This window comes from Lissotriton helveticus, chromosome 6, assembly GCF_964261635.1.
Source record: "Lissotriton helveticus chromosome 6, aLisHel1.1, whole genome shotgun sequence".
NCBI classification, from domain to species: domain Eukaryota; kingdom Metazoa; phylum Chordata; class Amphibia; order Caudata; family Salamandridae; genus Lissotriton; species Lissotriton helveticus.
The window spans coordinates 908,604,460-908,628,296 of record NC_136067.1 but is presented as its reverse complement, the minus strand read 5'-3'; the positions used below and the strand labels follow the sequence as shown (position 1 = coordinate 908,628,296).

At 45.2% G+C, this 23,837-nt stretch overlaps 2 protein-coding genes across 3 annotated transcripts in view; one reads left to right on the top strand and one right to left on the bottom strand.

Annotated features, from left to right (window-relative positions):
- Positions 1 to 23,837, bottom strand: part of LOC144761595 (uncharacterized) — a 489,105-nt gene that overhangs the window by 279,887 nt on the left and 185,381 nt on the right. The window lies entirely within an intron of this gene.
- On the top strand, positions 921 to 4,666 carry GPR31 (G protein-coupled receptor 31). Its single transcript, XM_078646892.1, has one exon. It carries the CDS (start codon positions 977 to 979, stop codon positions 1,931 to 1,933), a length of 957 nt encoding a protein of 318 aa, XP_078503018.1. The 5' UTR covers positions 921 to 976; the 3' UTR covers positions 1,934 to 4,666.

Below are 23,837 nucleotides of genomic sequence, written 5' to 3'. Positions count from 1 at the left end.
TTCAATTCAATCAGATCCAGCAATTAAAAAGACCAAACAATATTGCTCAGAGGACTGGAGTCCCGCGGGGTGACTGCGGCTTCTGCAGGTATAAGGTCTTCAGAGAAAAGGCCAGCGTTTGGGTGGTGCGGCCGGTGCAGCCGCACCTGGTGCTGACCTTGGGAGAGGTGCTCCTTTAAAAAATAACTTTTGGTTTTAAAAGCACCTGCTGCACAGTTCTGTGTGTGTCCAGCACTTTTCAGGCAACATAAAATGTCAAGATAACTCTGGTGATTAATGTTCCTACAGAGAGATCGGAGTTGTATTGGTGGTGCGTTTTTTAAGTTCTGAGTTTGTGCTTCTCCAGACCAGACACTCTTAAGAAATACATCCTACAGTATGGATGACGTGATTCCTGCACCTTGTAATCCTTATTGTTTAATGCAACATTTCCTATAGAATGATGTACACACCATATGATTAATTGCCTCTGTATAATGTGTGTGATGTAAAGTGTGTTGACACCCTACAGTGGCACGAGAAGCACTATAAAACAAATTAAGTGCATGTGAGAGAGGGTCTGTGGAGAGATAAGGGGCACTATTGGAGAGTGGTAGTGAGGGTATTTGTGGAGGATGAGGTCAATTGAGGGGGGCGGGGCATAAAAGCTTGTTGCACCGGCGCCACCAGCGGTAAATCTGTCCCTGTTCAGAGGAGCCAAAGAGAAACTATTTTTTACTTAGTTCGAAATTGTTTGGAGAGTATAGTACATGTAATTTCGAAACCGTTTTTGTCTACTGTCCTATTGAGCTACTGAGGGCTGTGGTTTGAAATGTTTTTCCACCAAACCATTGCATTTCCTCTTTTAAATAACACGGAACTGTGTGGTGTGTGTGAGTGTTTATCCTGCAAACCTTCCTTTCTCTCACCCTGCGAGCTGCTTGTTTGTCATTATCGTTGCCACACTCCAACCGCTGAAGAACCCGGCACCAGAAGAATGCAGGGCAGCTGGAAGAACTGCTCTCTCCGCAGCCAAGCTGTGGAACACTCACTGGTCACACTGCTGATTTTTGAGATCGTGCTTGGTCTCTTGGGCAACGCCATTGCCTTGTGGACTTTTTATTACCAAGTGAAAATCTGGAAGCCGCACACGATCTACTTGTTCAACCTGGTGATTGCAGATGTCCTGCTCATGGTGGGCCTGCCACTCCGAATCGATTTCTTTCTTCGACAAAAGCAGTGGTTTTTTGGAGACGCCTTCTGCCGAGTTGTGCTGTTCCTCCTGGATCTCAATCGCAGGGGAAGCATCGCCTTCCTCACGGCTGTGGCAGTGGACCGCTACTTCAAAGTCATCCGCCCACACTCCAGGCTACAAGTGAGCTCATCGCGTACCGCCAAGTGGATATCCTGCTTCATCTGGCTGCTGGACACTGCATGCACTTTGCCCATTCTGACTTCTTCCAACATGGGAGCCAACACTACTGAGTGCCGTAGTTTCCACCTACAGTCAAGCCACTCCTTCAGGGCCATTTGGCATGACGTTGTGTTTTTCGGTGAGGTTCTAATTTCATTTGGATTAATTTTGTTCTGCACGATTGCCATTGTCAAGAAACTAAGAGACAGGCAAATGGAAAAACAGCCGCGGGTGCAGAAAGCAGTGGCCACACTCGCGGCGGTGGTAGTGGTGTTTGTCATCTGCTTCATGCCAAGTAGCTTGGCTCGGGCATTGGTGTTATTCTTGCAGACGTCGGACAACTGCCACCACTTTTCAGTGGCCGTGAACATGTTTGATGTGGCAATTTGCCTGACCTACCTCAACAGCGCAATGGATCCAATTGTGTATTGCTTCTCCAGCCCAACATTCAGATATTCGTACAAAAGGGCTCTACATTCAATGCGGAGGAAGACTTTGGGACCACAAACCTTGAACGTGACCAAAGACTCAGAGAGTTGAGGCAATAGGAATACTCTCATCTAAAAGAGGATTTGAACCCCTTGCATGCGGCGCAAATTTTCACGCTGTGCGGGCGATTTGAATAGTGGGCGGGATTCGGGTGGCCCTTGGCGGTCCTCCGCACGCGCCCACCGGGACGCATGACGGCCGGGGGCCGTCCCAAGCATGCAAGGGGTTAATGTTTGACTGGTTATGGTCAAGACAATATTAATTGAACTGATACCTTGGAAGATGCGTGCACTTGCTACCACTCTGAGGAGGGAGCATTCTTGAGGAGAAGTTTCAAAAAATTGTAATGATAAAGTGGAAAACCTGGAAAATAGGAAATTTAGCATTACTATATTGTAAGAAAATGTCTCTTTTTGCATGTTCACACCAACATTTTTTGACTGATGCTCCTGGTTTATCGAGTCTGAGAGTGCACTGAGGCCTGCTAATCAAACCTCACTGCCTGTTTTCTAACCCATTACAAAGTATATGTCGAATTGACTACCCCTGATTGGCAAGGACTAACTTACTTGTTAGTCCCTTTTATATGGTACCCAGGGCATGTAAGGCAGAGGGTCCACCCAGAACTGCATCTCAATTGTTCCACTCTGTGTGACAGGATACAAAATAGCTTTCAGCATGTCACTGCAGGATGTTAGACAGAACCCTGTATGCATTTCCTGCGCATGCCTTTACTCCGTAAACACTACCCCAACTACAACATTATCACACGTTCCTTTACCATGCAAGTCATTACAATGACTTGCCTTGGGGGGCGCTATACTCTGGGTTAGTGAAAATTACTATCAGTATAAGTAGGGAAAGTGTTGGACTTAAAATCCAACACACGCCCAACAACACACCGCCTAAAGCAAGTTGTTGTAACGACTTACGTGGTAAAGGAATGAGTGGTAACGTCAGGGTAGTGACTGCAGAGTAAAGGCTGGTCGTGGATCTGCCTGTGGGGTAAAGGATGGTTTGCACACTGCTAGTTCAACTTTGCCATTCAAATTAATGGCAAAGCTCCCACTCCCCTTAACAAATATGTAAGTCTCCCCTAATGAAGTCCTATAGAGCCCTAAGGCAGGGAGCTGCGTATTATTAAGTGTGGCATTTAGTTTATATATGTCTTAACAGCAACACTTCTAAATTGTAATTTTTATGTGGAAAGGTTAGTAGCTCCATTGGCAAACACAGGGTTACCAGCTGACCCCTCAGCCTGGCTAACTTATAAATGGGACTTCCTAGCTGGATACTGTAAGATATCAAATTAATCATTTCATTAAACCTGACCTGATGTCCTGGAATGCAACTTTTAGAAAGTAGCCACTCTGTGACCCAGTTGTCCAGAAGCCTTACACGGGCACTGGACAACAGACAGCAACCTGCCCACCTAGGGAATAGTGCGAAAGACTCCCAGGAACGGGAACAATAGCTGCCTTCACTGGAAGCCACTCAGGGTGTTAGCCCAAATGGCAAGCTTCAAAGGTGAATCCACCTTTGGTGGAAAGATGACGTTCACACTCCTGAGAGGCTGTCCTTTGTTTAGGTAGACAGGATGGATACAGGGGCAGAGAGGGAATCCCATTGCCCAAATGTGTTCTCCCATGTTTATGTAGCCCTCAGGCAGCCAAACCTCTAGGGTGGGCTACCAAGCTTCTGACATCCGGGAAAGGGTCCTGATATCTTAAGTGGGGACAAAATATTGCACTCTGGGATTGGTAGATGCCACACATAGTTGGAAAGTTGTCACCAAGAGGGAGGCGACCTGATAGCCCATTAGCTAGTGATTGCATAATCCCCCAAAGTCACTTTCTGGGAATAAATATGGCACCCCTCGCCCCCTCCACCTCAGGTCACATCAGATATGGAACAAGGACCGAATTACGACTGCCCCGTGCTGCCCTGCCCTGGACTGCATAAAGAGAGGCTGCATCTTCTGCTGGACTGCACCTCCTGCTCTAGACTGTGCCTGTGGCTCTGGGAAAAGTTATGCCCCAGCCCTAGATAAAAGGAGTGACTCAAAGTAACAATGTACTGACCCCCTGGAACCCGCACCGAGGTGACCACAGCTCAAGTAGCCCACAAAGGCAAGTTGCTAGCCACTGCAGAAGATTTGTTGCTAGTTGCCATTAGGCACCCCAAGAGACCGATCCTTGATGGTCAAATGTTGTACTTGAGTCAGCCAGATCCAGGAGTGTAATTTCAGTCCAGACTGGTCACCCAGGAGAGACACCAGCCCCCACCTAAGAACTGCGCAATGACTGCTGAGCATGTAGACCGATATCCATCCGCAGCTGGCCTTCTATGGTCTCAAAGAGGACTTCGAGGGAGCCACTGTCTTTGGCCAAAGTCTCCCCACCTGACTTGTGGACCAATAAATAGCCACAAAAGCACCTCCGTTGACCACATAGCATCCGGAGCTCCTTGAACATCTTCATATCCTGTATCCTCAGCATTAAGAACTCTCCATTGATGTCTATGGCGGTCATGCTGTAAAGTGTAGGACTGGACTAGAAAACTCTCTGATGGCCAGGTAACTGTTTAAATATACCCCGTTGCCCCCCGACCACCTCCCTGTTGAATTTGATGGCCCAAGCCAGGTTTGAGCAGTTGAACTAACTTTTATAACCTTTAAGAAAGTTTACAACTTTACGACTGCCAATGCTTATTTGCAGTTGGATCAAAAACTAAAATGTCTTTACATTTTTTATCCCTGGAACCCTCAGGTGGATTTTGCTCATCTTGGACTCTATAAATGAATAAATATATAATCTATTTTTATAAATTGGTGTTGTATTTCTTTCATGTTGGGTGGGTTTCCTATTTTGTTGTTTGGTTACTGTTAAATGCTTGACACTTGTTTCTTTGTTCAAGCCTTCCTGTTCAAAGGACAGTTACCCAGGGTTAAGCTCAAGGCTGTGCAAACAATCCTGACTGGATCCAAGACAGTTTTTGTGAGTGTATGTCACGATAAGGTTGCTAGCTATACCATAAAATACACCCAAAACTCACATACATGAGCATATCATACTTTCTAGCGTGTCACTGCATTTTGCCAGTCCAGGATGCCAGGGGTACAGGAAGCAACCACCTCTGCTATATTTAGAAGCTCTTAGCATAGTAATACCACGTGTGGGAGGTGAGAAGTGGCTGCTGTGTGTGCCAGAATCAGTCATTGAACTTGTGGGTAGAGTTAAGAAAATACAGTGCAGAAATCGTAGGAGGCACCGTTTCTGCTACTTTCCAAATAACAATCGATGGCAAGTCATGTTGACGCTGATTTAGTTTTTTCGTTTACAGAAGCAAAAGCAGAGGAATTGCCAAATGAGCTCTCTGTTGCCTATTACTGAAGAGAATGGTCTCTCAAAAATTGGCGCACTGTGGAAATGCCAGGGTTTCCACCCAAAGGGTCAGGCCCAAGGCTGGATCTTCTGAGAACCTTGAGTTGATCTCAATCAATCAATCAATCAATCATAACACTTGTATAGCGCGCTACTCACCCGGAAGGGTCTCAAGGCGCTTGGGGAAAGGGGGCCGCTACTGCTCGAACAGCCAGGTCTTGAGTTGTCTCCTGAAGGCGAGGTGGTCCTGGGTCATCCGAAGGTGGATGGGGAGGGAGTTCCATGTCTTGGCCGCCAGGTAGGAGAAGGATCTGCCTCCGGCGGTGGCTCTTCGGATGCGTGGTACGGCGGCGAGGGCGAGGCTGGCGGACCGTAGCTGGCGGGTGGGCGTGTGGAAGGTCAGGCGGTCGTTGAGGTACTTGGGGCCCAGGTCGTGGAGAGACTTGTGTGCGTGGGTGAGGAGCCTGAACGTGATCCTCTTGTTGACGGGGAGCCATTGCAAGTTCCTCAGGTGGCCGGAGATGTGGCTGCGTCGAGGGATGTCCAGGATGAGTCGGGCGGAGGCGTTCTGGATGCGTTGTAGTTTTTTCTGTAGCTTGGCTGTGGTTCCGGCGTAGAGGGTGTTTCCGAAGTCCATCCGGCTGGTGACGAGGGCTTGGGTGACCGTCTTCCTGGTTTCGATCGGGATCCATCGGAAGATCTTGCGGAGCATGCGGAGGGTGCGAAAGCATGAGGAGGAGACGGCGTTGACTTGTCTGGTCATCGAGAGGGAGGAGTCCAGGATGAAGCCCAGGTTGCGTGCGATCTCAAGGGCAACAGTTAAGCATGTAACAGGCAGCAATAGAGCAAAGTTACCAAAATGAAGTAAAATCAAATCCTCTCCTCTCCATTCCTCTCCTCTTCTCCTCATTTCCTCCCCCTCTCCTTTTCTCCCTTCTCTGCTCTTCCTCTCTCTTCTTCTCTCCCTACTCTTCTCTCTTGTTCTTTTTTCTCCTCTTATTTTCCATTCTCTCCTCATGGTGCATGTCCTCTTCTTTTCTCTCCTCTTGTCAACTCTCCTTGCCTATCCTTTTCTCCTCTTCTGCTGCCTCCTTTCTTTTACCCTCTCTCTTACTAAGCCAGGTTCTCTCTCTATCTACTGTCTTTCTCCATTTGTCTCCTCCCCTCTTTCTTCTTTTGGCTACAGTTCACAGAATCTTTTGGTTGCGCCTTACTCATGTCTTAGCAGTAACATTCTTCTGAATTTCCGTGAGAAAGGCGCTTACACGCAGAACTTTGTTTTGTGACTCAGACTATCTATCTATCTATCTATCTATCTATCTATCTATCTATCTATCTATCTATCTATCTATCTATCTATCTATCTATCTATCTATCTATCTCGCCATCCCACTTCTTTGTAAGTTTTTCCCTTTAAAGTAATCATTTATGTTGAATTGCATTTTCCACAAAACTACCCCAGATTGGTACTACAATGATTATGGTCTGGCTTGATAGTGCAGCTACTGCCAGCCAATTATGGGAGCATCACTAGAGAGGGGCTTTGGTTCCATCAATGTGTTGGGAGTCAGGAATACATGTTTTAATTTGGCAGAAGCTGCATGCTCCCACAAAAAAGTGCTTGTTTCACACAACTGTGATGATTTTGTTTATTTATGCAGCTGCCTGAGCTTTAACTTTCAGGGGCACATACAACATTGCAATGCCATTAAAGCGTCTTAGATAACTAGATAATGTATAGTGTTTTTCTCTGGCATAAGCACAGATGGGAGGAGGGCAGCCATCAACCTAAACTGATGTTTAGGTCTGGCTTCCCAGAGCAACTGTCACCTGACCTCTTAACCTACATCAATATTATTCTATAGTTCTTTGCTTCAACACAAATACTTACCCATTCCAATGTTATTTACTTGTAAGGCTTCATATTACAATATAACATTCCTTTAATGCCAGACCTATTGGCATTGCCAATGCTTCTTATTTTTGTGGCAGCTTTGGCCACTGCTGTACTTGTCTAAGATGCTAGGAATCTCAGCCATAATATGAAGTGCTGTTTTGTCCATAGGAGTACCCCCTTTCTCAACTTTCTCTTGATCGGGCTGAATTATCCTTCTCTCCATCAAAATTATTTACTAATATCCAGTGGTTTCATTTTGAAGCAATGGGAATAAATGACCCAAAGGGCATTGGTCCTGCCCAGTCATGTTTAGATCGTAAGCAACAGCCATATTAAGTGCACCGGGCCCCTAGCAGCCACATGACACCATGCCTCAGCATCAACTGCTCTAATGACATTAAAATTGTTCATCTACTAAATGTAGGCTAACTTTCTTTTGTTTTAACTTAAAGAGAAAGCAAGGATGGCAGCTTGGTTTCAGTGCAATGCTTCTATTGTTGCCTTTACTCTGTATAATGTTTGTTTGACTTGTAACAGTAAACTACTATTTACATTACCAACTTTAGAGACATTAACTCATACATTTTTAAAAAAGTATGATCTGTGGCATTGTTTTTTATTTATGAATGTGATTTCAATATTTTACTGTCCATATCAAATATCTCGTAATTGCACCCAAGTAGAGAACTTGTCAATGGAAGAGTGTCTGCTCAGACTTCATTCACCTGAGAACAATTAATATTATGTGGTCCAGCGCATTAATGCCTATAGTTCACATTTTAAAATTAAAGCTGCAGTCTGTTCTCTTCAATGTTTTCAATGTTTCATTGTTGGCATTTGAATAATGGCAACTTTTAACCCCTTGGCAGCGTTGCTAATTCTGCAGCGGCGCTGGGGGAGTGGGGGGTGAGTGCGGCGCCACCATGCTCGTGACGGAACCACGCCGTCATGAGTCACGGGCGAGCTGTGCTCATGACGGCGTGGTTCCATCACAACCCCGCCCACTCACTAATCCGCCCGCACAGGCGGGGAATCAGTGACGCGTGGGCAGAGCGGCCGCAGCATGACGGAACTACGCCGTCAGGACTGAGCACACGCCACCCGGAGCTCATGACGCGTGGTTCCGTCATAAGCAGGGAAGGGGTTAAAGGCCATTTAGATATCTCTTATTACAAGCTGATCCTGGGTGCCACCTTTGCAAGTGTGAACAATCTTTAGCAGCCATTCTAACAGAAAACAATACTAAGCAAGCAGAGCTTTATGACAGGAAAACAACGCAATAGGTATTTACGGTGCTGTTAACCATTGTATATAAACTCTTGAACTTTTTTTATGTGTGTCTAGCTAGCAACAATAACTATTCTTTCACTTAAATGCGGTGCATTCCCAATGTTTCAAAGTTTTGAAGGAGTCTCTACTTTTTAGGGCACAGGGGTTGCAGAAATATTGCAAAATGTATTTGAGGTAAACCACGGAATCAACCAATTAATCAGCGGGCTTGTAGAGCACAGCTTGTCACCCCAGGGGGTCTCCAGGCACTGGTGGGTGGCGCGAGCCTTGGTGGAAGTGTGGTGGTGGTGGTCCAAGAGCCAGGTCTTGAGCTGCTTCCTTAAGTCCCTCAGAGATGGGGAAGTGCTAAGGTGGAGGGGGAACTCATTAAAGGCCTTAGCGGGAAGGTAGGCGAAGGAACAGCATTCACAGCGGCACAAAAGGACAGTTTGACCAACTCTTATATATGATTAATCCAATATCTCTATACACTAACATTTACTGTTTGCTTTGGATAAGGGTGCAACTACACCCAAACTTCGGGTGGGGGAGATAAAACCTAGACCAGTTGGGGTGGAGCCATTTTCAGAGCTAAATCAGAATCACTTGTGGGGGCTCTATTCACTCTTCTGGTACAATACATTATGTAGGGTCTCTGTCTATCCTCGTCTATCCTCCCTCTCTTCAGTCTCCTCATTCGCTTTCCTTCTTTTGGTTTTTCACTCTGGTTTGCTCTTGTCTTTTTGTATTTTTCTCTTTTTCAATCCTTTGACTCCATATCTTGCTATGATCCTTTCTCTTTTTCCTTTCTCTTCTTGCCCTTGTCAATCTGTTTTCTTGTGATTTTAACTATTTCTCAACTAAGCATAGGGTTTGATGTGCTCTGAAAACCTGCATGCAATGCAATATACCTTGAACAGATAGAAATCAGATGAATGTCACCAAATGAACAGTAAGCTGCAAATTCAAGATACCTGGTCTTGTTACTCAAGATTATTACCCAAGCCTGGATTGTCAAATCCAGCAACACCAGGCCCAGCAATAACAAAAAGGCAGGGCTATTGGTGACAAGCACTGCCTTAAGTGCATAAGCAGTGAATTTGAGGGTACTGTACTATTATAATTAATCATGACCAGTGCAAATGACTGGTACAAGTTTTTGATCATAAAGGTAGCATTTCAAAAAACATGAGAATGTCATTATGTCATTACAATAATTAATTACTCTTCATAGTTCATGGCTATTGCAAATGGATTTTAACAAATAAGAAGCCTGGAGACTAGTATGGTATGTCACAATGTACAATGTTATTCAGGATTTATCAGTAGTCATGGTTTGTGCTGAAAGAACAAATTCATTTTGAGTGATCACCTGAAAATGTGAGGTGTGTTTCGGGAACTGATGTTCAGGGTGTGCAACAGTTGTAGTAGGAGGTCCCTCACCTAAGTGAGCGTACAACTAGAAGAGGAACTAGTGCTCTTGCTTAAATTATCACTTATTTGAGTTTTCCGAGCAGTCCAGTATTGATCCAGGACAGTTAGGATTCAGTTCCACACTGGCCAAGTTTAGTAAGGAAAGTTCTTCAAGATTTCTTGTATAATTCAATTTGATGTACTTCTACTAAGTCTTCTCAGGAACCAATCAGCAACATTACAGCTGCATTATTCCTGCTGTGTAAATGTAGTGCCTTAATGCAGTTGTAGCTGTATATTCATCACCTCAGAGGTTTAAAAAGAACATCTGCCTTCTTTTCACTGCATGTGTACGAATTTGACAGAGCAACACCTTTCTCACTTTTGTTTGATTGGCATCCAAGCTTAAACCTTGGTAAACTGAAATACTTCACATTTAGGGCCTGATTCTGATGCGGTTAGGAAAGCATTCCCACCTAGGGCCTGATTCTGATGCGGTTATGAAGGCCTCCTAATGGCATTTGCTCCTTCCAAATCAGATCGGGAACGTGTCTTCCCGACGAGGCACCAATTATGATGCGGTTAGGAACATATGCTCCCATCGAAGTCAATGAGAGTCCAACCAAATTGTATCTGGAAGCATGTGGATGCATCGTACTCCGTCGGCCGGCCTCTCCTGATCCGAGTGGGTCGGAAACCATTTCCAAACAGATTTGGTTGGAAAGCTTTCCAACCCGCATCAGAATCGGGTCCTAAGTGTGCATTCCCAGCAAAACCATTAAAAAAAAATCTGTTCTTGAAATCTTAGCATGACACTTGTGTGGTGTAGCATCCTGGACTAAAGAACATACTCTACAGTTGTTACATTGCTAGTTCTTTTGGCCATGGATAGAGTCCAGTTGTTAAGACCTATCCACATACTAACATAACATGCTCAAGTAAGTCTTGACTGAGGACACCTATTGAGCTCCTTCATCCCCCACCTACTTCAAAAGCTTCCAAAAAAGAAAGGAATGATGCAAGAATAATTGGTGCCTCAGGCAAACTTTTTTTTATTGGCTGTGCATTTCTCAAAAGGACCTTATTTGCAAATCCCCCCTGTGATATGGCACTCTTTGAAGCCTTCCCCTGGTGGTGCAATAAGGCAGCAGTACATCACTTAAGGTACTTTTGAATAAAGTCATTAAAGTTCCATAGAAAACTCTTACGGAATTCACCAATACCGACAACAAATGACATGACTTCATGCATTATTTAGAAGAAGGTATGGTTTGTATAGTGACATTTATTGCATTAAAATGCTCTTCAACTGATTTAATTCAGTATTTTTAAACTTTTCTTTCTTTTCATATTGTAGCCTATTCCCACTGTAACACTAACTTTCACTGACACCTTGTTGCTGATGAAAGAAGTACATCATTTTGCATTGTAATTGCATTTATACAGTGCTTACCATCACTAATGAGGTGTAACATTGCTTTACGGTGAATAGCACACTACTCCTGGAAACCAAGTTTAACGGTCAGTCAAGTGGAATATCAGTTGTTAGGTTTAGGCTTTTGCATTCAGGGAAACAGTTCCATGCATTTACTTATGTGTCTTGGAATACTATGATAATGTTAAAGGGCTTTGTGGCATCAAGCAAGTGATTGAAGAGATAACAGAGGGTCTAGAAGGGGCAGGGTATTATGGGGTTTGGGGAGAAGCAGTTTTGGGATCTACAGAAAGGGGTGTAGTCCGGTAGTAGATATACTACCACTTGTTACAGTGGATTTTGTCATTTTACAGCACTTTGATATTCAAGTCCACTTCCATCAAATCAGTGAAACCCATTTCCTTAATCTTAAAAGAATGCAAACCAACACCCGTGCATTAATAAAAAGCCTAATAGAATAGCCTTCGATAGCCCAAAGTCAGATTGCAACATTTATTTTGTTTTATTTACATGTAAAAAGAGTTGTATGATATGTATGGCCTCGCAGCACTGAAAACAAATAAAACTTTCAGCTAAGAATTATTGAATTAAATTTTCATGTAATACACTTTTTGTTACATTTTATTGAGAAGGCAAAATCCCTGTGTACTGAGGGAAACTTGTGTTCTTTGTTGTGGTGTGACCTGCTGATTTCACACACAGCATTTAGCCAGCTTTGGTATTTTATTATTTATAATTCAGCTATCTTGATTATGCAGAAAGATAAGGGGCTGCAGGAAACGTTGAGCAAAGAGACAGGAAAGGGTGGATGAGCTTTAAGCAGCCCTTAGAGCAGGTGTGATAGAGCTTGGCGTCCTGACTGCCAGGTTCAGTCCAGTTCACTGAGGCTGACGGGGGTGGTAGAGCCAATTAAGCCCAATGGATGTTGCGCCCCTGCCTCTACAGGGCTTGGCTAAGCCTATATCTTATATTCTTAACTCTACTTCTACTTGCCTAGCATTATCCTAAGATACATTGGTTAGGTTGATGCAGTGGATTCGATAATATTGTCTTGTGGTATACGATATACTTAGGGCAGAGCCGGCACTTGCTCCAATTAGCGCCCTGGGTAGAAAGAAATGTGTCGCCCACGCTAGTGCTGGCAAATAAAATGAGGTAGCAGCCACTTTTCACAGGCCAGTCCCTGGCTGATATATCAAGATAGCGACTTATCTCTGAACACAAATCTCCGCACCTCTCCAGCTCACCTGAATTAATCACAACTTAGCTACGTTAGGCTGGTTCCAAGTTGTTTGTTGATGAGGGGAAGGGGCGTTGATGTGGGGCGTGAAAGGGAGATGGGAGCACATGGTAGGGGCTGAAAAAAGTGACTGCAGAACGTTAAAAACGATTAGAAGCACTATAAACAGAATCACTGGAGCCAAGGTAGAGGGGCGAAGCTCTTCTAAAGACCTTTATTCCGACAGTTCTTTATACCCCTCTGAAGACTGCCCCCCCAGGCCTGGGCCCAGCTCGCCCGTGCCAAAACCCAGCCCTGAATGAAGGTATACCGTCATTGATGGTCATTGCTGGTCATCAGGGAGACATAAGATGTCACATGTACATTTAAAACATTGCTATTAGGTGTTAGTAAATGTTATCACTCCTTGCAGTACAATTTCAAACCAAGCAGCCTGCACTTTTCAAGGAAGTAAGGTTACATAATGCTAGATTGAGTGCTCATTTATAATAAGTTGCATACAAAGCAAGGTTTCATGTGGTGACCTGTGAGATATTTATTCAAAGTTCATAATTCCAAAGAAAATCTTCTGTAGAGTTATGACAGTCCAGCTTTTAGGAGCACAGAACTAATCTGAACATAATATGTATCAGCCAGCATGTGTGTCAGCCATTTTGTTCACAAAAGCCATCCTATTCGCTCCAGAAGCTCGAACCACCATAACCACAACCAATTCGCAAAACAAACTAATTCTCGGCAGTGACACTTTGAAAGAGTAACAAAACCTTGTTATTGAATCCAATGAACATTATGTGGCTGAAAAGAATATAAACACAGACGAGAATAGGCGCAAGGCCTTGCAAACTAGAACAAAATGACAGTACCATGCTTCGGAGATCACAGATCTGGCTCCTTACAACAACAAACATGGACTTTAGAGGTATACTCAGGATGCAAGCAGGTCTGATCAAAACAAATAAAAGAGCTGCTCACCCCAACCTAGTGAAGAACCCAACCTGCAGGGGCGTAACACAGGCCCCCGCAGCCTCTGCGGTGCGGGGGGCCTCTAGTTCCAAGGGGCCCCCTCGGCACTGCACTCTGGCCGGAGAGCTCCTGATTGAGCCCAGAGGGGGCACCTCTAAGTACCATGCAGGGAGGCCCCCTCACTTTTCGTTACTCCAGTGCCAACCTGGACTGGACCTGTCCTGAACCATAATCCTCATGTTACTGAAACGGCCTATAATTGTATTGGTACACCAAGAATTGATGAGTACAATGAATTCTGGGAATAACAACCAAAAGCCTCAAAGGTCTGTTGAATCAAATATCGGACTTTCCCACCAAATTCAAGACTATTGCCGCACTGCCGGTACACGGACTTCTGACAGTGCCTTTTCAGTGGTTTTGTGTAGGAAGCTGGCTCTGTATATACCATACAACACTAAAGTATAGTGTGCACAGAGTCCAGTGGATACCCAGAGGTCTTACATAGGCTAAAGTAGATAATGTCTTACTGTGTTAAGCATTTGTTGTACACACTCAAGCAAGAAATGGTTACACACACTCAAAGACTGATTGCAAGACCAATTGTTTTGTATAAAAATATTACTTTGTTACTGTTATTTTAGAACGAAGAGAATCTCAACTGCAGGTAAGTACCAGTTTAAAATAGCAATACTTTTAAGGTACAGTAAGAATGTGTTTGCAAAGGCAATAAGAATACTTTACAGTGATACTGAAAATACTTTGTGGTGTCAATCAACAGCAGCAGGAACGTAGTAATGTAAAAGATAGTGCTATATAATGAAATGCAATGCAATCCTATGGGAGGCACACAGTTATGCACATTTACAGAAAATTACTCAGTTTGCACATTCAGTCTTCGGGGTTCTAGACAAACACTGGGTAGGGGTCAGATCATGGTTGGTACCTAACCCTCAGCGGCACTGGGGAGCCTGGGTGCAGAGGTCACTGAGCCCACTGTTAGTTATTACCATTTTATTTTTCAGCTCTGGCCTTGTTCAAACAGAGGAGCCACCCCTGGCTTACATACATTTGATGACTATGAATAAATAAAACAGGTGGGAGTTTCAAGACGCATTCATAAGTAAAAGCATAGTATGTATACAGAAAATGTTGCTGCACAATACATTTTCAAATGAAAAATAAACTGTTGCAAGTTTCTCTTTTAGCCTGCATTCTGAATGGGCCAGAGGACGGTGAGGGGGGTGTAAAGGCAGAAGGGGGAGCAGTATTTATTAGTCCAATAAAAAACAATTACTTAGGGATAAGTATTTATCAGGTCCAAGGAATAACTGCTTGCAGATTTCCCCATTCAAATAGAAAATAATGTGCGGAGTTTGGTTTTTCTGAACCAATATCAGTATGGCCTGATATTTACTGGGTATTTTACACTGGGTAGATCTTGGCGGATGAAGTATTTGCAGCTATACTCGTGATTTTAATCCCCCAAAGAGTGTTTTTTTTAGGATAGGGGAAACGGCCCACTTATATGAAGTGCCGAAATAAGAGTGTTCAAGTCTGCAAAAAGTATACCACATTTCCTGCTTTGTTTGTCAATTTCACACTTCGGGTCAAGTGCTTGAGAACCAGAGCAGAGACAGACACAGCGAGTGATGAAACAGGAAGGAGGCCGGTCACATACTTTGTTGTGAAGGGCTCAGCTTGTGTTTAAGTACCCTGTAGGGCACAGCTTTCCAAACTTTTCATGTTGGTGACACACCTTTTTATGAAAAAAATTTCAGGGACACGGTAAAATGAGGAAGCACAGCGAGCGAGCCCGAACCACCTATGGTGGGTTCGGGCCCCACACACACATACCCCACCCCACACACAACCCCACACACAACCCCCCACAGACACACCACCCCACACACACACCCCACACAACCCCCCCACACACAACCCCACACACAACCCCACACACACCCCACACACACACACACCAACACACACCCCACACACACCCCACACACCCCCACACCCCACCCACACACACCCCCCACAACCCCCCCACACACCACCCACACACAACCCAACACACACCACCCCACAGACACACCACCCCACACACCCACACACACAACCCCACACACACCCCACATACCGCCACACCCCACCCACACAACCCCCCCACACACACCCCACACCCCACCCACACACACCCCACACAACCCCCCACACACAACCCACACACAACCCAACACACACCACCCCACAGACACACCACCCCACACACCCACACACACAACCCCACAAACACCCCACCCACACCCCACCCACACAACCCCCCCACACACATCCCACACACAGCCCAACACACACCACCCCACAGACACACCACCACACACACACACCCACACACAACCCAACACACACCCACACACAACCCAACACACACCACCCCACAGACACACCACCACCCCCACACACACACACAAACAACCCTACACACCCACCCACACACACCCCACACACACACCCCACACACACCCCACACACCCCCACATCCCACCCACACACACCCCACACAACCCCCCACACACACCCCACACACAACCCAACACACACCACCCCACAGACACACCACCCCACACACACCCACACACACAACGCCACACACCCCACACCCCCCACACACACACACCCACACACACACCCCACACACACCCACACACCCCACACACACAAACACAACCCCCCCCACACACAACCCCACACACACCCCCCCCACACACACACCGGGGCCGCTTTGTTACTGGGGGCCGGGTTTGCAGCTGTGCTGCTATATTGCCCCCCAGGTTACAAAAGCAGCATACAAGCGTTTCCAGCCTGCCAGGGCAGGCAGTGCTTCCCCAGAGGCCAGGCAGCCAGCCAACCCCATCACCACGCCACCCCCACTCCCCCAGGACCGGTCCGAGAAAATTGCCAGGGCTGCCTTCGGCTCCCAGTCTGGCCCTGTACACAGCTCTCAAAACATTGACAGCGCTCAATGAATAGAAAAAGTATTGTGTGTTTGTGTATGTGGGAGAGGTGATGGTAAAGTGGAGGCGACAAAAGGAAGTACTTGCACAAGAAGAGAGTGAAGTGACAGTGATGCGGAGGAAGGAGATGAAGCGTGATTTATATAGATGCACAGAACACACATACAGAAGATGCCAAAGTCCCATATGCAGGAACACAACTACTATTTATAGGTAGAACAAAACTGAGGAAATAAAGGGACCCAAAAATGCAGCAACACTAATCATTTTTATAGAAATAATGTCTACAATCTGTTAAAGAAAGTGGGGAAAGCCCGTGACTAGAAATGTTTTTCTTCAATAAAACGAGTACTCTTAAAAATAGAATTAGTTCCTCATTTTCGGTCATTTCTGTCATAGGGCACTTGGCCTAAGCTCACCTTCTGCTCGGCAAAGAGAATACCACAAATATTGACCTGAGCAGTGATGGTGTAAAACAAAAACAAGGGGGGACCAAAAGACAGAAGAAAATGCACCATACATAACGTAAGCATATCTTCGTATACAAAAGCCAGTAACATCTAGGGCCTAAATGTTACTGGCTTTTTTATACGAAGATATGCAGGATCGACAAATAATGCGGATGATGCAATGCCCTTCCCCCCCATTGGCATCACAGGGCTTTAGCCCCCACTCAATCCCCCCCGCCCACCCCGTCGTGTGTGGCATCCCGGGCCCGCTCACAGCAGCACCCGAGCACTTCACAGGTCGTTAAAGACCTTGTGCATGTTAATGGGGCTTTGTTGTTGTTTCACCCCTTCTAAGAGCCCCTGCAGCCCGACTCTGCCGGCAAAAGTCATCTCATCTCATCCCGCGACACACCTACGGCTGGGGCGCGACACAGTAATGTGTCGCGCCACACAGTTTGGAAAGCTGTGCTGTAGGGTGTGAAAAGCTGTAATGTTTTCTCGCCACAAATTCAAGAAAAGTGTAAAAGAATCTTTACAAAGTTTTCAAAAATCACAATTATTGGGAGAAAACACCAAGGTCCTGCTTACAACGTATGTAGCCTACATTGGGGTATTTATCACACCCAGTAAATACTATTAGCCAGGGTAGCTTGTGGTTAAATCTGAGATATTGGCTTGGAAAAGAGGCACACCATGCAGAATTGGTATTTATCACAACAAAATCCACTTGTCTTATTTTTTTTCCGCCGGCCTTTTGTCCCAATACATTTTGTCAGGTTGTTCCTCCCAGGACCTTTTAAGGGAGAAAAGGGAGGCTGATGTAATCATAACACAATTCCTAATTCCTCTTTGCACAGAAATCGTAATTTTGCACCTAACTTGTAATCAGTGCCTGATAGCAGGCAAAAGCTGCAGAAAACACATTGTCGGCCAGATTATGAGTACCGTGCCATCGAATGGGATTCTTTTTGCATCTGACAAAATCCAACACCAAGGTATACATCATTTATTGGGTACCATTATTATCGCCTGACCAGAGTTTTGCCCTAAAAATGAGGCCTACTATCCAAATTTTAGCACCTACGGCAACAAAATCCACATGTCCCAGTATTTTCTGTGTCCTTTTCACTCTTCAAATTCCAACAGGTTTAACCTGTCACTGCATAAACAGGTATTTTCACAAGAATCACAATTTACCAGGCCTCCCATAAGCAGCCGCTGAGAGGGAAAATTCTCTTGCACAAAACTGTGGTGAGGAAATTCTCTCGCAAGTGAATTTGAGAATCTCAGATCACTTTTCAAACTGTGTCGAGTGCTAAATTTGCGTTTTCACTTAACCTTAAAAAAAGTTGAACACTTGACCCATTGAGAGTACTTCGACCTAAGGAATGCAGTACATGTGTTGTACTATCCACACTCAAGGAACACTGTCTGCTGCTCCTAAATATATTTATAGATTTACAAAGCATACTTTTATTTTTTATTATTAATGAGGCACTGCTTTTATTAGTAGTGTCAATCTGCTTTCTTACCTGGCCTATGTGTAGTCCGCAAAATGGTACAATCAAACACATCTTATTTAAGAAGAAACTGTTGAAATCTGCAATCCTGTCAGAGAGTAGGAGTAGTATATAAATATGTCAACAATCCCTTCTCTGCCCAGGCACACTGCTTTCAAAGTTTCCCAAGAAGTTTCTGTTTACGCAAATGACAAGGAGACTGCAGGGCAATAGGAAATAGTAAGCTCGTCCACCAGGCAGGCATTTTGAACTGATCGGACTGATCAATGGCAGACATAAATATATGGATCTGGAACTAACTTTACCTAAAACATATAGGTCCAGATTTATAAATGATTCATGCAAAGCAGCAGGTGACGTTGCTGCACTGTGTTGCGTGAACAGGAGAGAGTAGACCAGCTCTATATATACACAAAGAAGTGTCGTATATATAAAAAAAATGTACTTACCTTTTAAAGTCCGTAATCTATACATAACTACCCCCACCCTGCCCGTCCCCCCACGGCTGTTGGAGGGTTGTGCCAGCCCCTTACTGAGCTTCAGAGAGTTAATGCCCTGCCCTTGGCAGAAGTAGCTCACAACTAAGTCTGCCTCACTTTTTCTTCCTACTCACCTTGTCTCCAAACAAAACCGAGGTAGGTGGGAGGCCCTCACCAGGGCTGGCTTTAAAGATGGTGGCGCCCTGTGCAACAATCTCTGTTGGCGCTCCCTCTCTCCACACATCAAACAATGCATTTTTTTCTTTGGTGCGGTCTGTATTTTCACACCTGTGTACCCGCATAATTTTCCACAGAATCATAATTTTAGTCGGACCATATGTGACCATTATTCTGTCTCCAGAGTTGTCAGCCATGTGCAGTTGGCAAATGCTCCAACTGAACTCCCTAATAGGGAGGGCAGTGGACTTGGGATGGATGATGGAGTGCGGGATAAAGATGGAACACGCAGGAAAGGGGGTACCCACTGGCCCATATGTAACCATTTCCGTCTCCCTCTGCTTGCAGAGAGTCCAAGGAATAGATGAACATGTAATTTGATACTTTTCTGACCTAGTGACAGGCCCTTAAAACGACATACACTGGTTTCAGTCTCAACTTCAGAGCTCTAAATCATATCCCATCCTCAACATCTATTCACACCTTTAAATCGCACTATACAAGGATCGTTACATGAAAACCAAAACTACAGAAACTCACCAGAGAAAAAGAAATACTCCTACAGCTTAGGGGAGCATGCCAGCAACATGCTCTTAAATGAATGAAATGTAAAACAGAACTGTGTGGCTGGCTTGAATTATATCGAGGATTCTTACAGTCTTTGCCGAGAACCAGATCAGAGTTTTTTATTTGTAAAGTTAAAGACTAGTTCTTCCTTCCGTCCCATTTTCCTCTGCATTCGCTCATTCTGCTATACGCTTAGACCCTATTATTCCCTGCATCTTTCTGAAATCCTATCTCAAATTTCTTTCATCACCCTTTTCACTCATACCTTTCGCATTTAATTCCTTGCGTGACCTACTCCACCATACCCTTGCATGTGTGTGCTTTTTCTTTCTTTCTCTCTCTCTAGAAATACAGAATTTTCTTTTCCTTTTTGCTCAGTCCTAATCCCCACAACTGTGAACCTCCATCACTCACTTTCACATAAATTAGTTATTATTATCAGCACACAAGTAAACATTGCTCTGATCTACTGACACGCACTGTGAAGTAACTCGTACCTCCTTCAAGTCGTACCCTGAAATCACCCAGACACCTTGAAGTGAATTCAGCTTATGTGAGTAATTTGAGACATGAAAAAAAACACATCTATAAAATGCAAACATTGTAGAAGATGAAAAATAACTGAACCCCAAACAGTGACTGCCCCGCTGCCATGGATTACCTTAAGAGTTATTACAAAATTGAGAAACAGATCGGTGTTTTAGAGGGCAAAAAGAATAACTTTAACACATTGCCAAGAATAGATTTGTTTGAAAGTTATTTTCTTAACAGGCGTTGCTCTCCTGATCGTTTTTCTCAAGGCAAAAAAATCCCCCATGGTAATGGTACAGCCACAAGGCCCTCCTGCTCTCATGACAGGCCTAGGACACCTCTGGCCCTCTTCCGCACAGAATTTGCATGCCAAGCTGCGCACCACGAAAAAGAAAAGCAAGCGCTCATCTTTTTAAATAACAAACTGCTTTCATGATCTTTCTCCTGGTGTGACGAGTGACGCGCCACGCTCCCACACAGCCTCTAAGCTCAAGGTCAGAAATATGTGCGAGCAGGCACGCATCTTGCTAGCTTCAAACCCTGTGTGCTTTAAGTGCCCAACCAGAGCTTGGCATCCGGTGCGGTGGCACCGGCCACACCGCCCTAAAGCCGGCGCAGGCCCTCACCGGGTTAGAGTTACCACTACAGAGGATTTGCTCATTATCATAGCTATACCTCTGCACCCCTGAATGGGTACATGGAGCTCTGACCACAGGAAGAAAGGACCAGCCACGTTGCATTAAGTAGAAAAGGGCACTGCTGGATAGTTTATAGTACAATACACAGGACGTGCTGCAAAAAAGGATAGGTACACCCCAAGAAATATTTACTGCATTGATTAGGGAGTGGAGAGTAGTTTCCCCCACCCATAGGCTGGCACTGGGCATAAATGTGGCATCCCCAGTACCCTCCTCAGATCACTTCTGGACCTGTGGAAGAACAGAAGAGGGCTGTACCTGCTATCTCGACCGGAGAGGAGCCTTGAAGACTGGACCTGCTCTACCTCTTGCACCCAGGACACATAATTGGACTGTGACTATCATAACACTGACCTCCTGTTCGAGCTACAGGGACACAACAAGCTCCAATAGGCCTATTTCTGCATTCCCAGCTGACCAGTTCCAAAAGGACCTGCCCTAGACTGTTTTGCTGGAATGAATTGTGACCCAAAAGTGCTGTCCCCAAAAGTCCTGGACCCTTGGCTGAAGTCAAAGTGTACTCCTGAAGTTTTGTAAAGCTTGGATCTTAGAAACGTTTTGCCATATTTTATCCTGGACTGGGACCAACCGCCAAGAGTACCGCTGAAGGTGGTTCGCCACTGGGCCAAAGATCCTGGTTGCTCCAGTTACATTCTTCTCTGAAGCAGCAAATCGAATCCAGCAGGACCTTGCAGAGAGGGTCCAGCCTCGAGGAGCCTTTTTTGGCTAGAACCTACAGCCTTGCATAGCTGGAAGAATCCAAGCTCCAATAAAGTGAAAGGTAGAAATCTTCAACAGGCATGAAAAGTATCCAACCCACAGGGGACCTTCTTTGGGTCAAAAATTTAAATTTCTCCCGCTCTGAGTTTTCCCACCAAAAGTCAATGGCTTCTCTGAGACCCTGTCTAGCAGCTATTCAACAACGCAGACCCCTCATCGGCCACAGCCTGCTCCCTTGCCACGCTGAGGATTTTTAACTTCCGTTACAGAGATTAAGTTCAAAAGTAAAACCTTTAGCTGAAACAAGCCTTGTCCCTGTCCTCTATCTCAGTCAGCTTTAACTTTTGACTTAGTCCCAGTCAAGCTCAGCCAGTTGACAACGGTTGGCTCTTAATGCTGTTTAGAGCTATTTTGAACCCTAAATGAAAAAAAATCATAACTCCAGTTCTGATTATTCTATTTTTGTCATTTTATTTATTAAAATGCACTCTGCTTTTGAATATTGGTTTGGAAGTCTTTCTTATGTTGTATTTTCACTTCATCACTGCTTGAGTACTGCCTAAATAATTAACACATTGCCACTGAGCTAAGGACTGTTTTGTGCCAAGCTGCCAGAGGGTTCAGCACAGGTTTATTTAGTGACTTTTGCTGTACACCTTGAAAAGGATTATGATTATTATTTGAGGTGGGTTCTCACTCCCCTCAACAAATACCTCAATCTCTTACACTATGTTTAGTGTCACATATGTGTGTCCAATTGCACGTAATTTGCAAATCAACACAATTTGGGAATGCAAACATTTGAAGGTTAGAATTTAGACCAAGGTTGTGAAACAGGAACCAACTCCCTTTACAACACAACCAAAGCAATCACAAGATGAATGTTGCATGCAGCTTCACTTCATGCACTCAACTAACTTGCTAGCCAGTTATGTACAAAACACATTTTATGCTATGTAAATTAATCTAGGCTTATTTTATGTGTCCCAACTATGAAGAGGAGTACTTTGTTGCAAGTTTTTTAGGATAGCTCAGCAACCTAATGCATTTTCCATAGTGATCTGTATATAGCCCAAAGGGAACAGATTTGACGTCTACCTAGCTGATTGAGGTTCCGTGACAATTGTAAGTGATGTTCTATGCCTTCTTTCACCTCCAGTGTTGTTGCCCCTGTTTTTCTTTCTCCTTCTGTTCGTAAGCGTGTTCCTAACTCTGTTGCTACTCTTTATTCACCTCTTTCTGGTCCGTTATTTTCGTCTGATTCATCTGAAACTCCTCAGAGACGGAGATTCTTTTTCCTGCTGGCTGTTGGTCGCGTTAAACGAAGTGGGCTCTTGAAGCAGCAGAGCGAGACTTGAAGAAAAAGCGCCGAAGCCGCCTCAGCGCCTCTTATCTGATAGCGCATTTTGGCAGCGCTTGTTTGACACTACTGCTCGCGTTTCCCGCTTCGCGGGAAACACTCGCCTGGAACTGCCTACTGACCGCTGGGTGTAAAGAGACTACACTGACCAGAAGCCTCTGGTAACACGAACTGTACCGGACACGCCCCCCTCACCTGCCTTCATTAGCGCCTGAGGTGCGCTGAGCTGTGGAGATTCTTTTTCCCGCTGGCTGTTGGTCGCGTTAAACGAAGTGGGCTCTTGAAGCAGCAGAGCGAGACTTGAAGAAAAAGCGCCGAAGCCGCCTCAGCGCCTCTTATCTGATAGCGCATTTTGGCAGCGCTTGTTTGACACTACTGCTCGCGTTTCCCGCTTCGCGGGAAACACTCGCCTGGAACTGCCTACTGACCGCTGGGTGTAAAGAGACTACACTGACCAGAAGCCTCTGGTAACACGAACTGTACCGGACACGCCCCCCTCACCTGCCTTCATTAGCGCCTGAGGTGCGCTGAGCTGTGGAGATTCTTTTTCCTGCTGGCTGTTGGTCGCGTTAAACGAAGTGGGCTCTTGAAGCAGCAGAGCGAGACTTGAAGAAAAAGCGCCGAAGCCGCCTCAGCGCCTCTTATCTGATAGCGCATTTTGGCAGCGCTTGTTTGACACTACTGCTCGCGTTTCCCGCTTCGCGGGAAACACTCGCCTGGAACTGCCTACTGACCGCTGGGTGTAAAGAGACTACACTGACCAGAAGCCTCTGGTAACACGAACTGTACCGGACACGCCCCCCTCACCTGCCTTCATTAGCGCCTGAGGTGCGC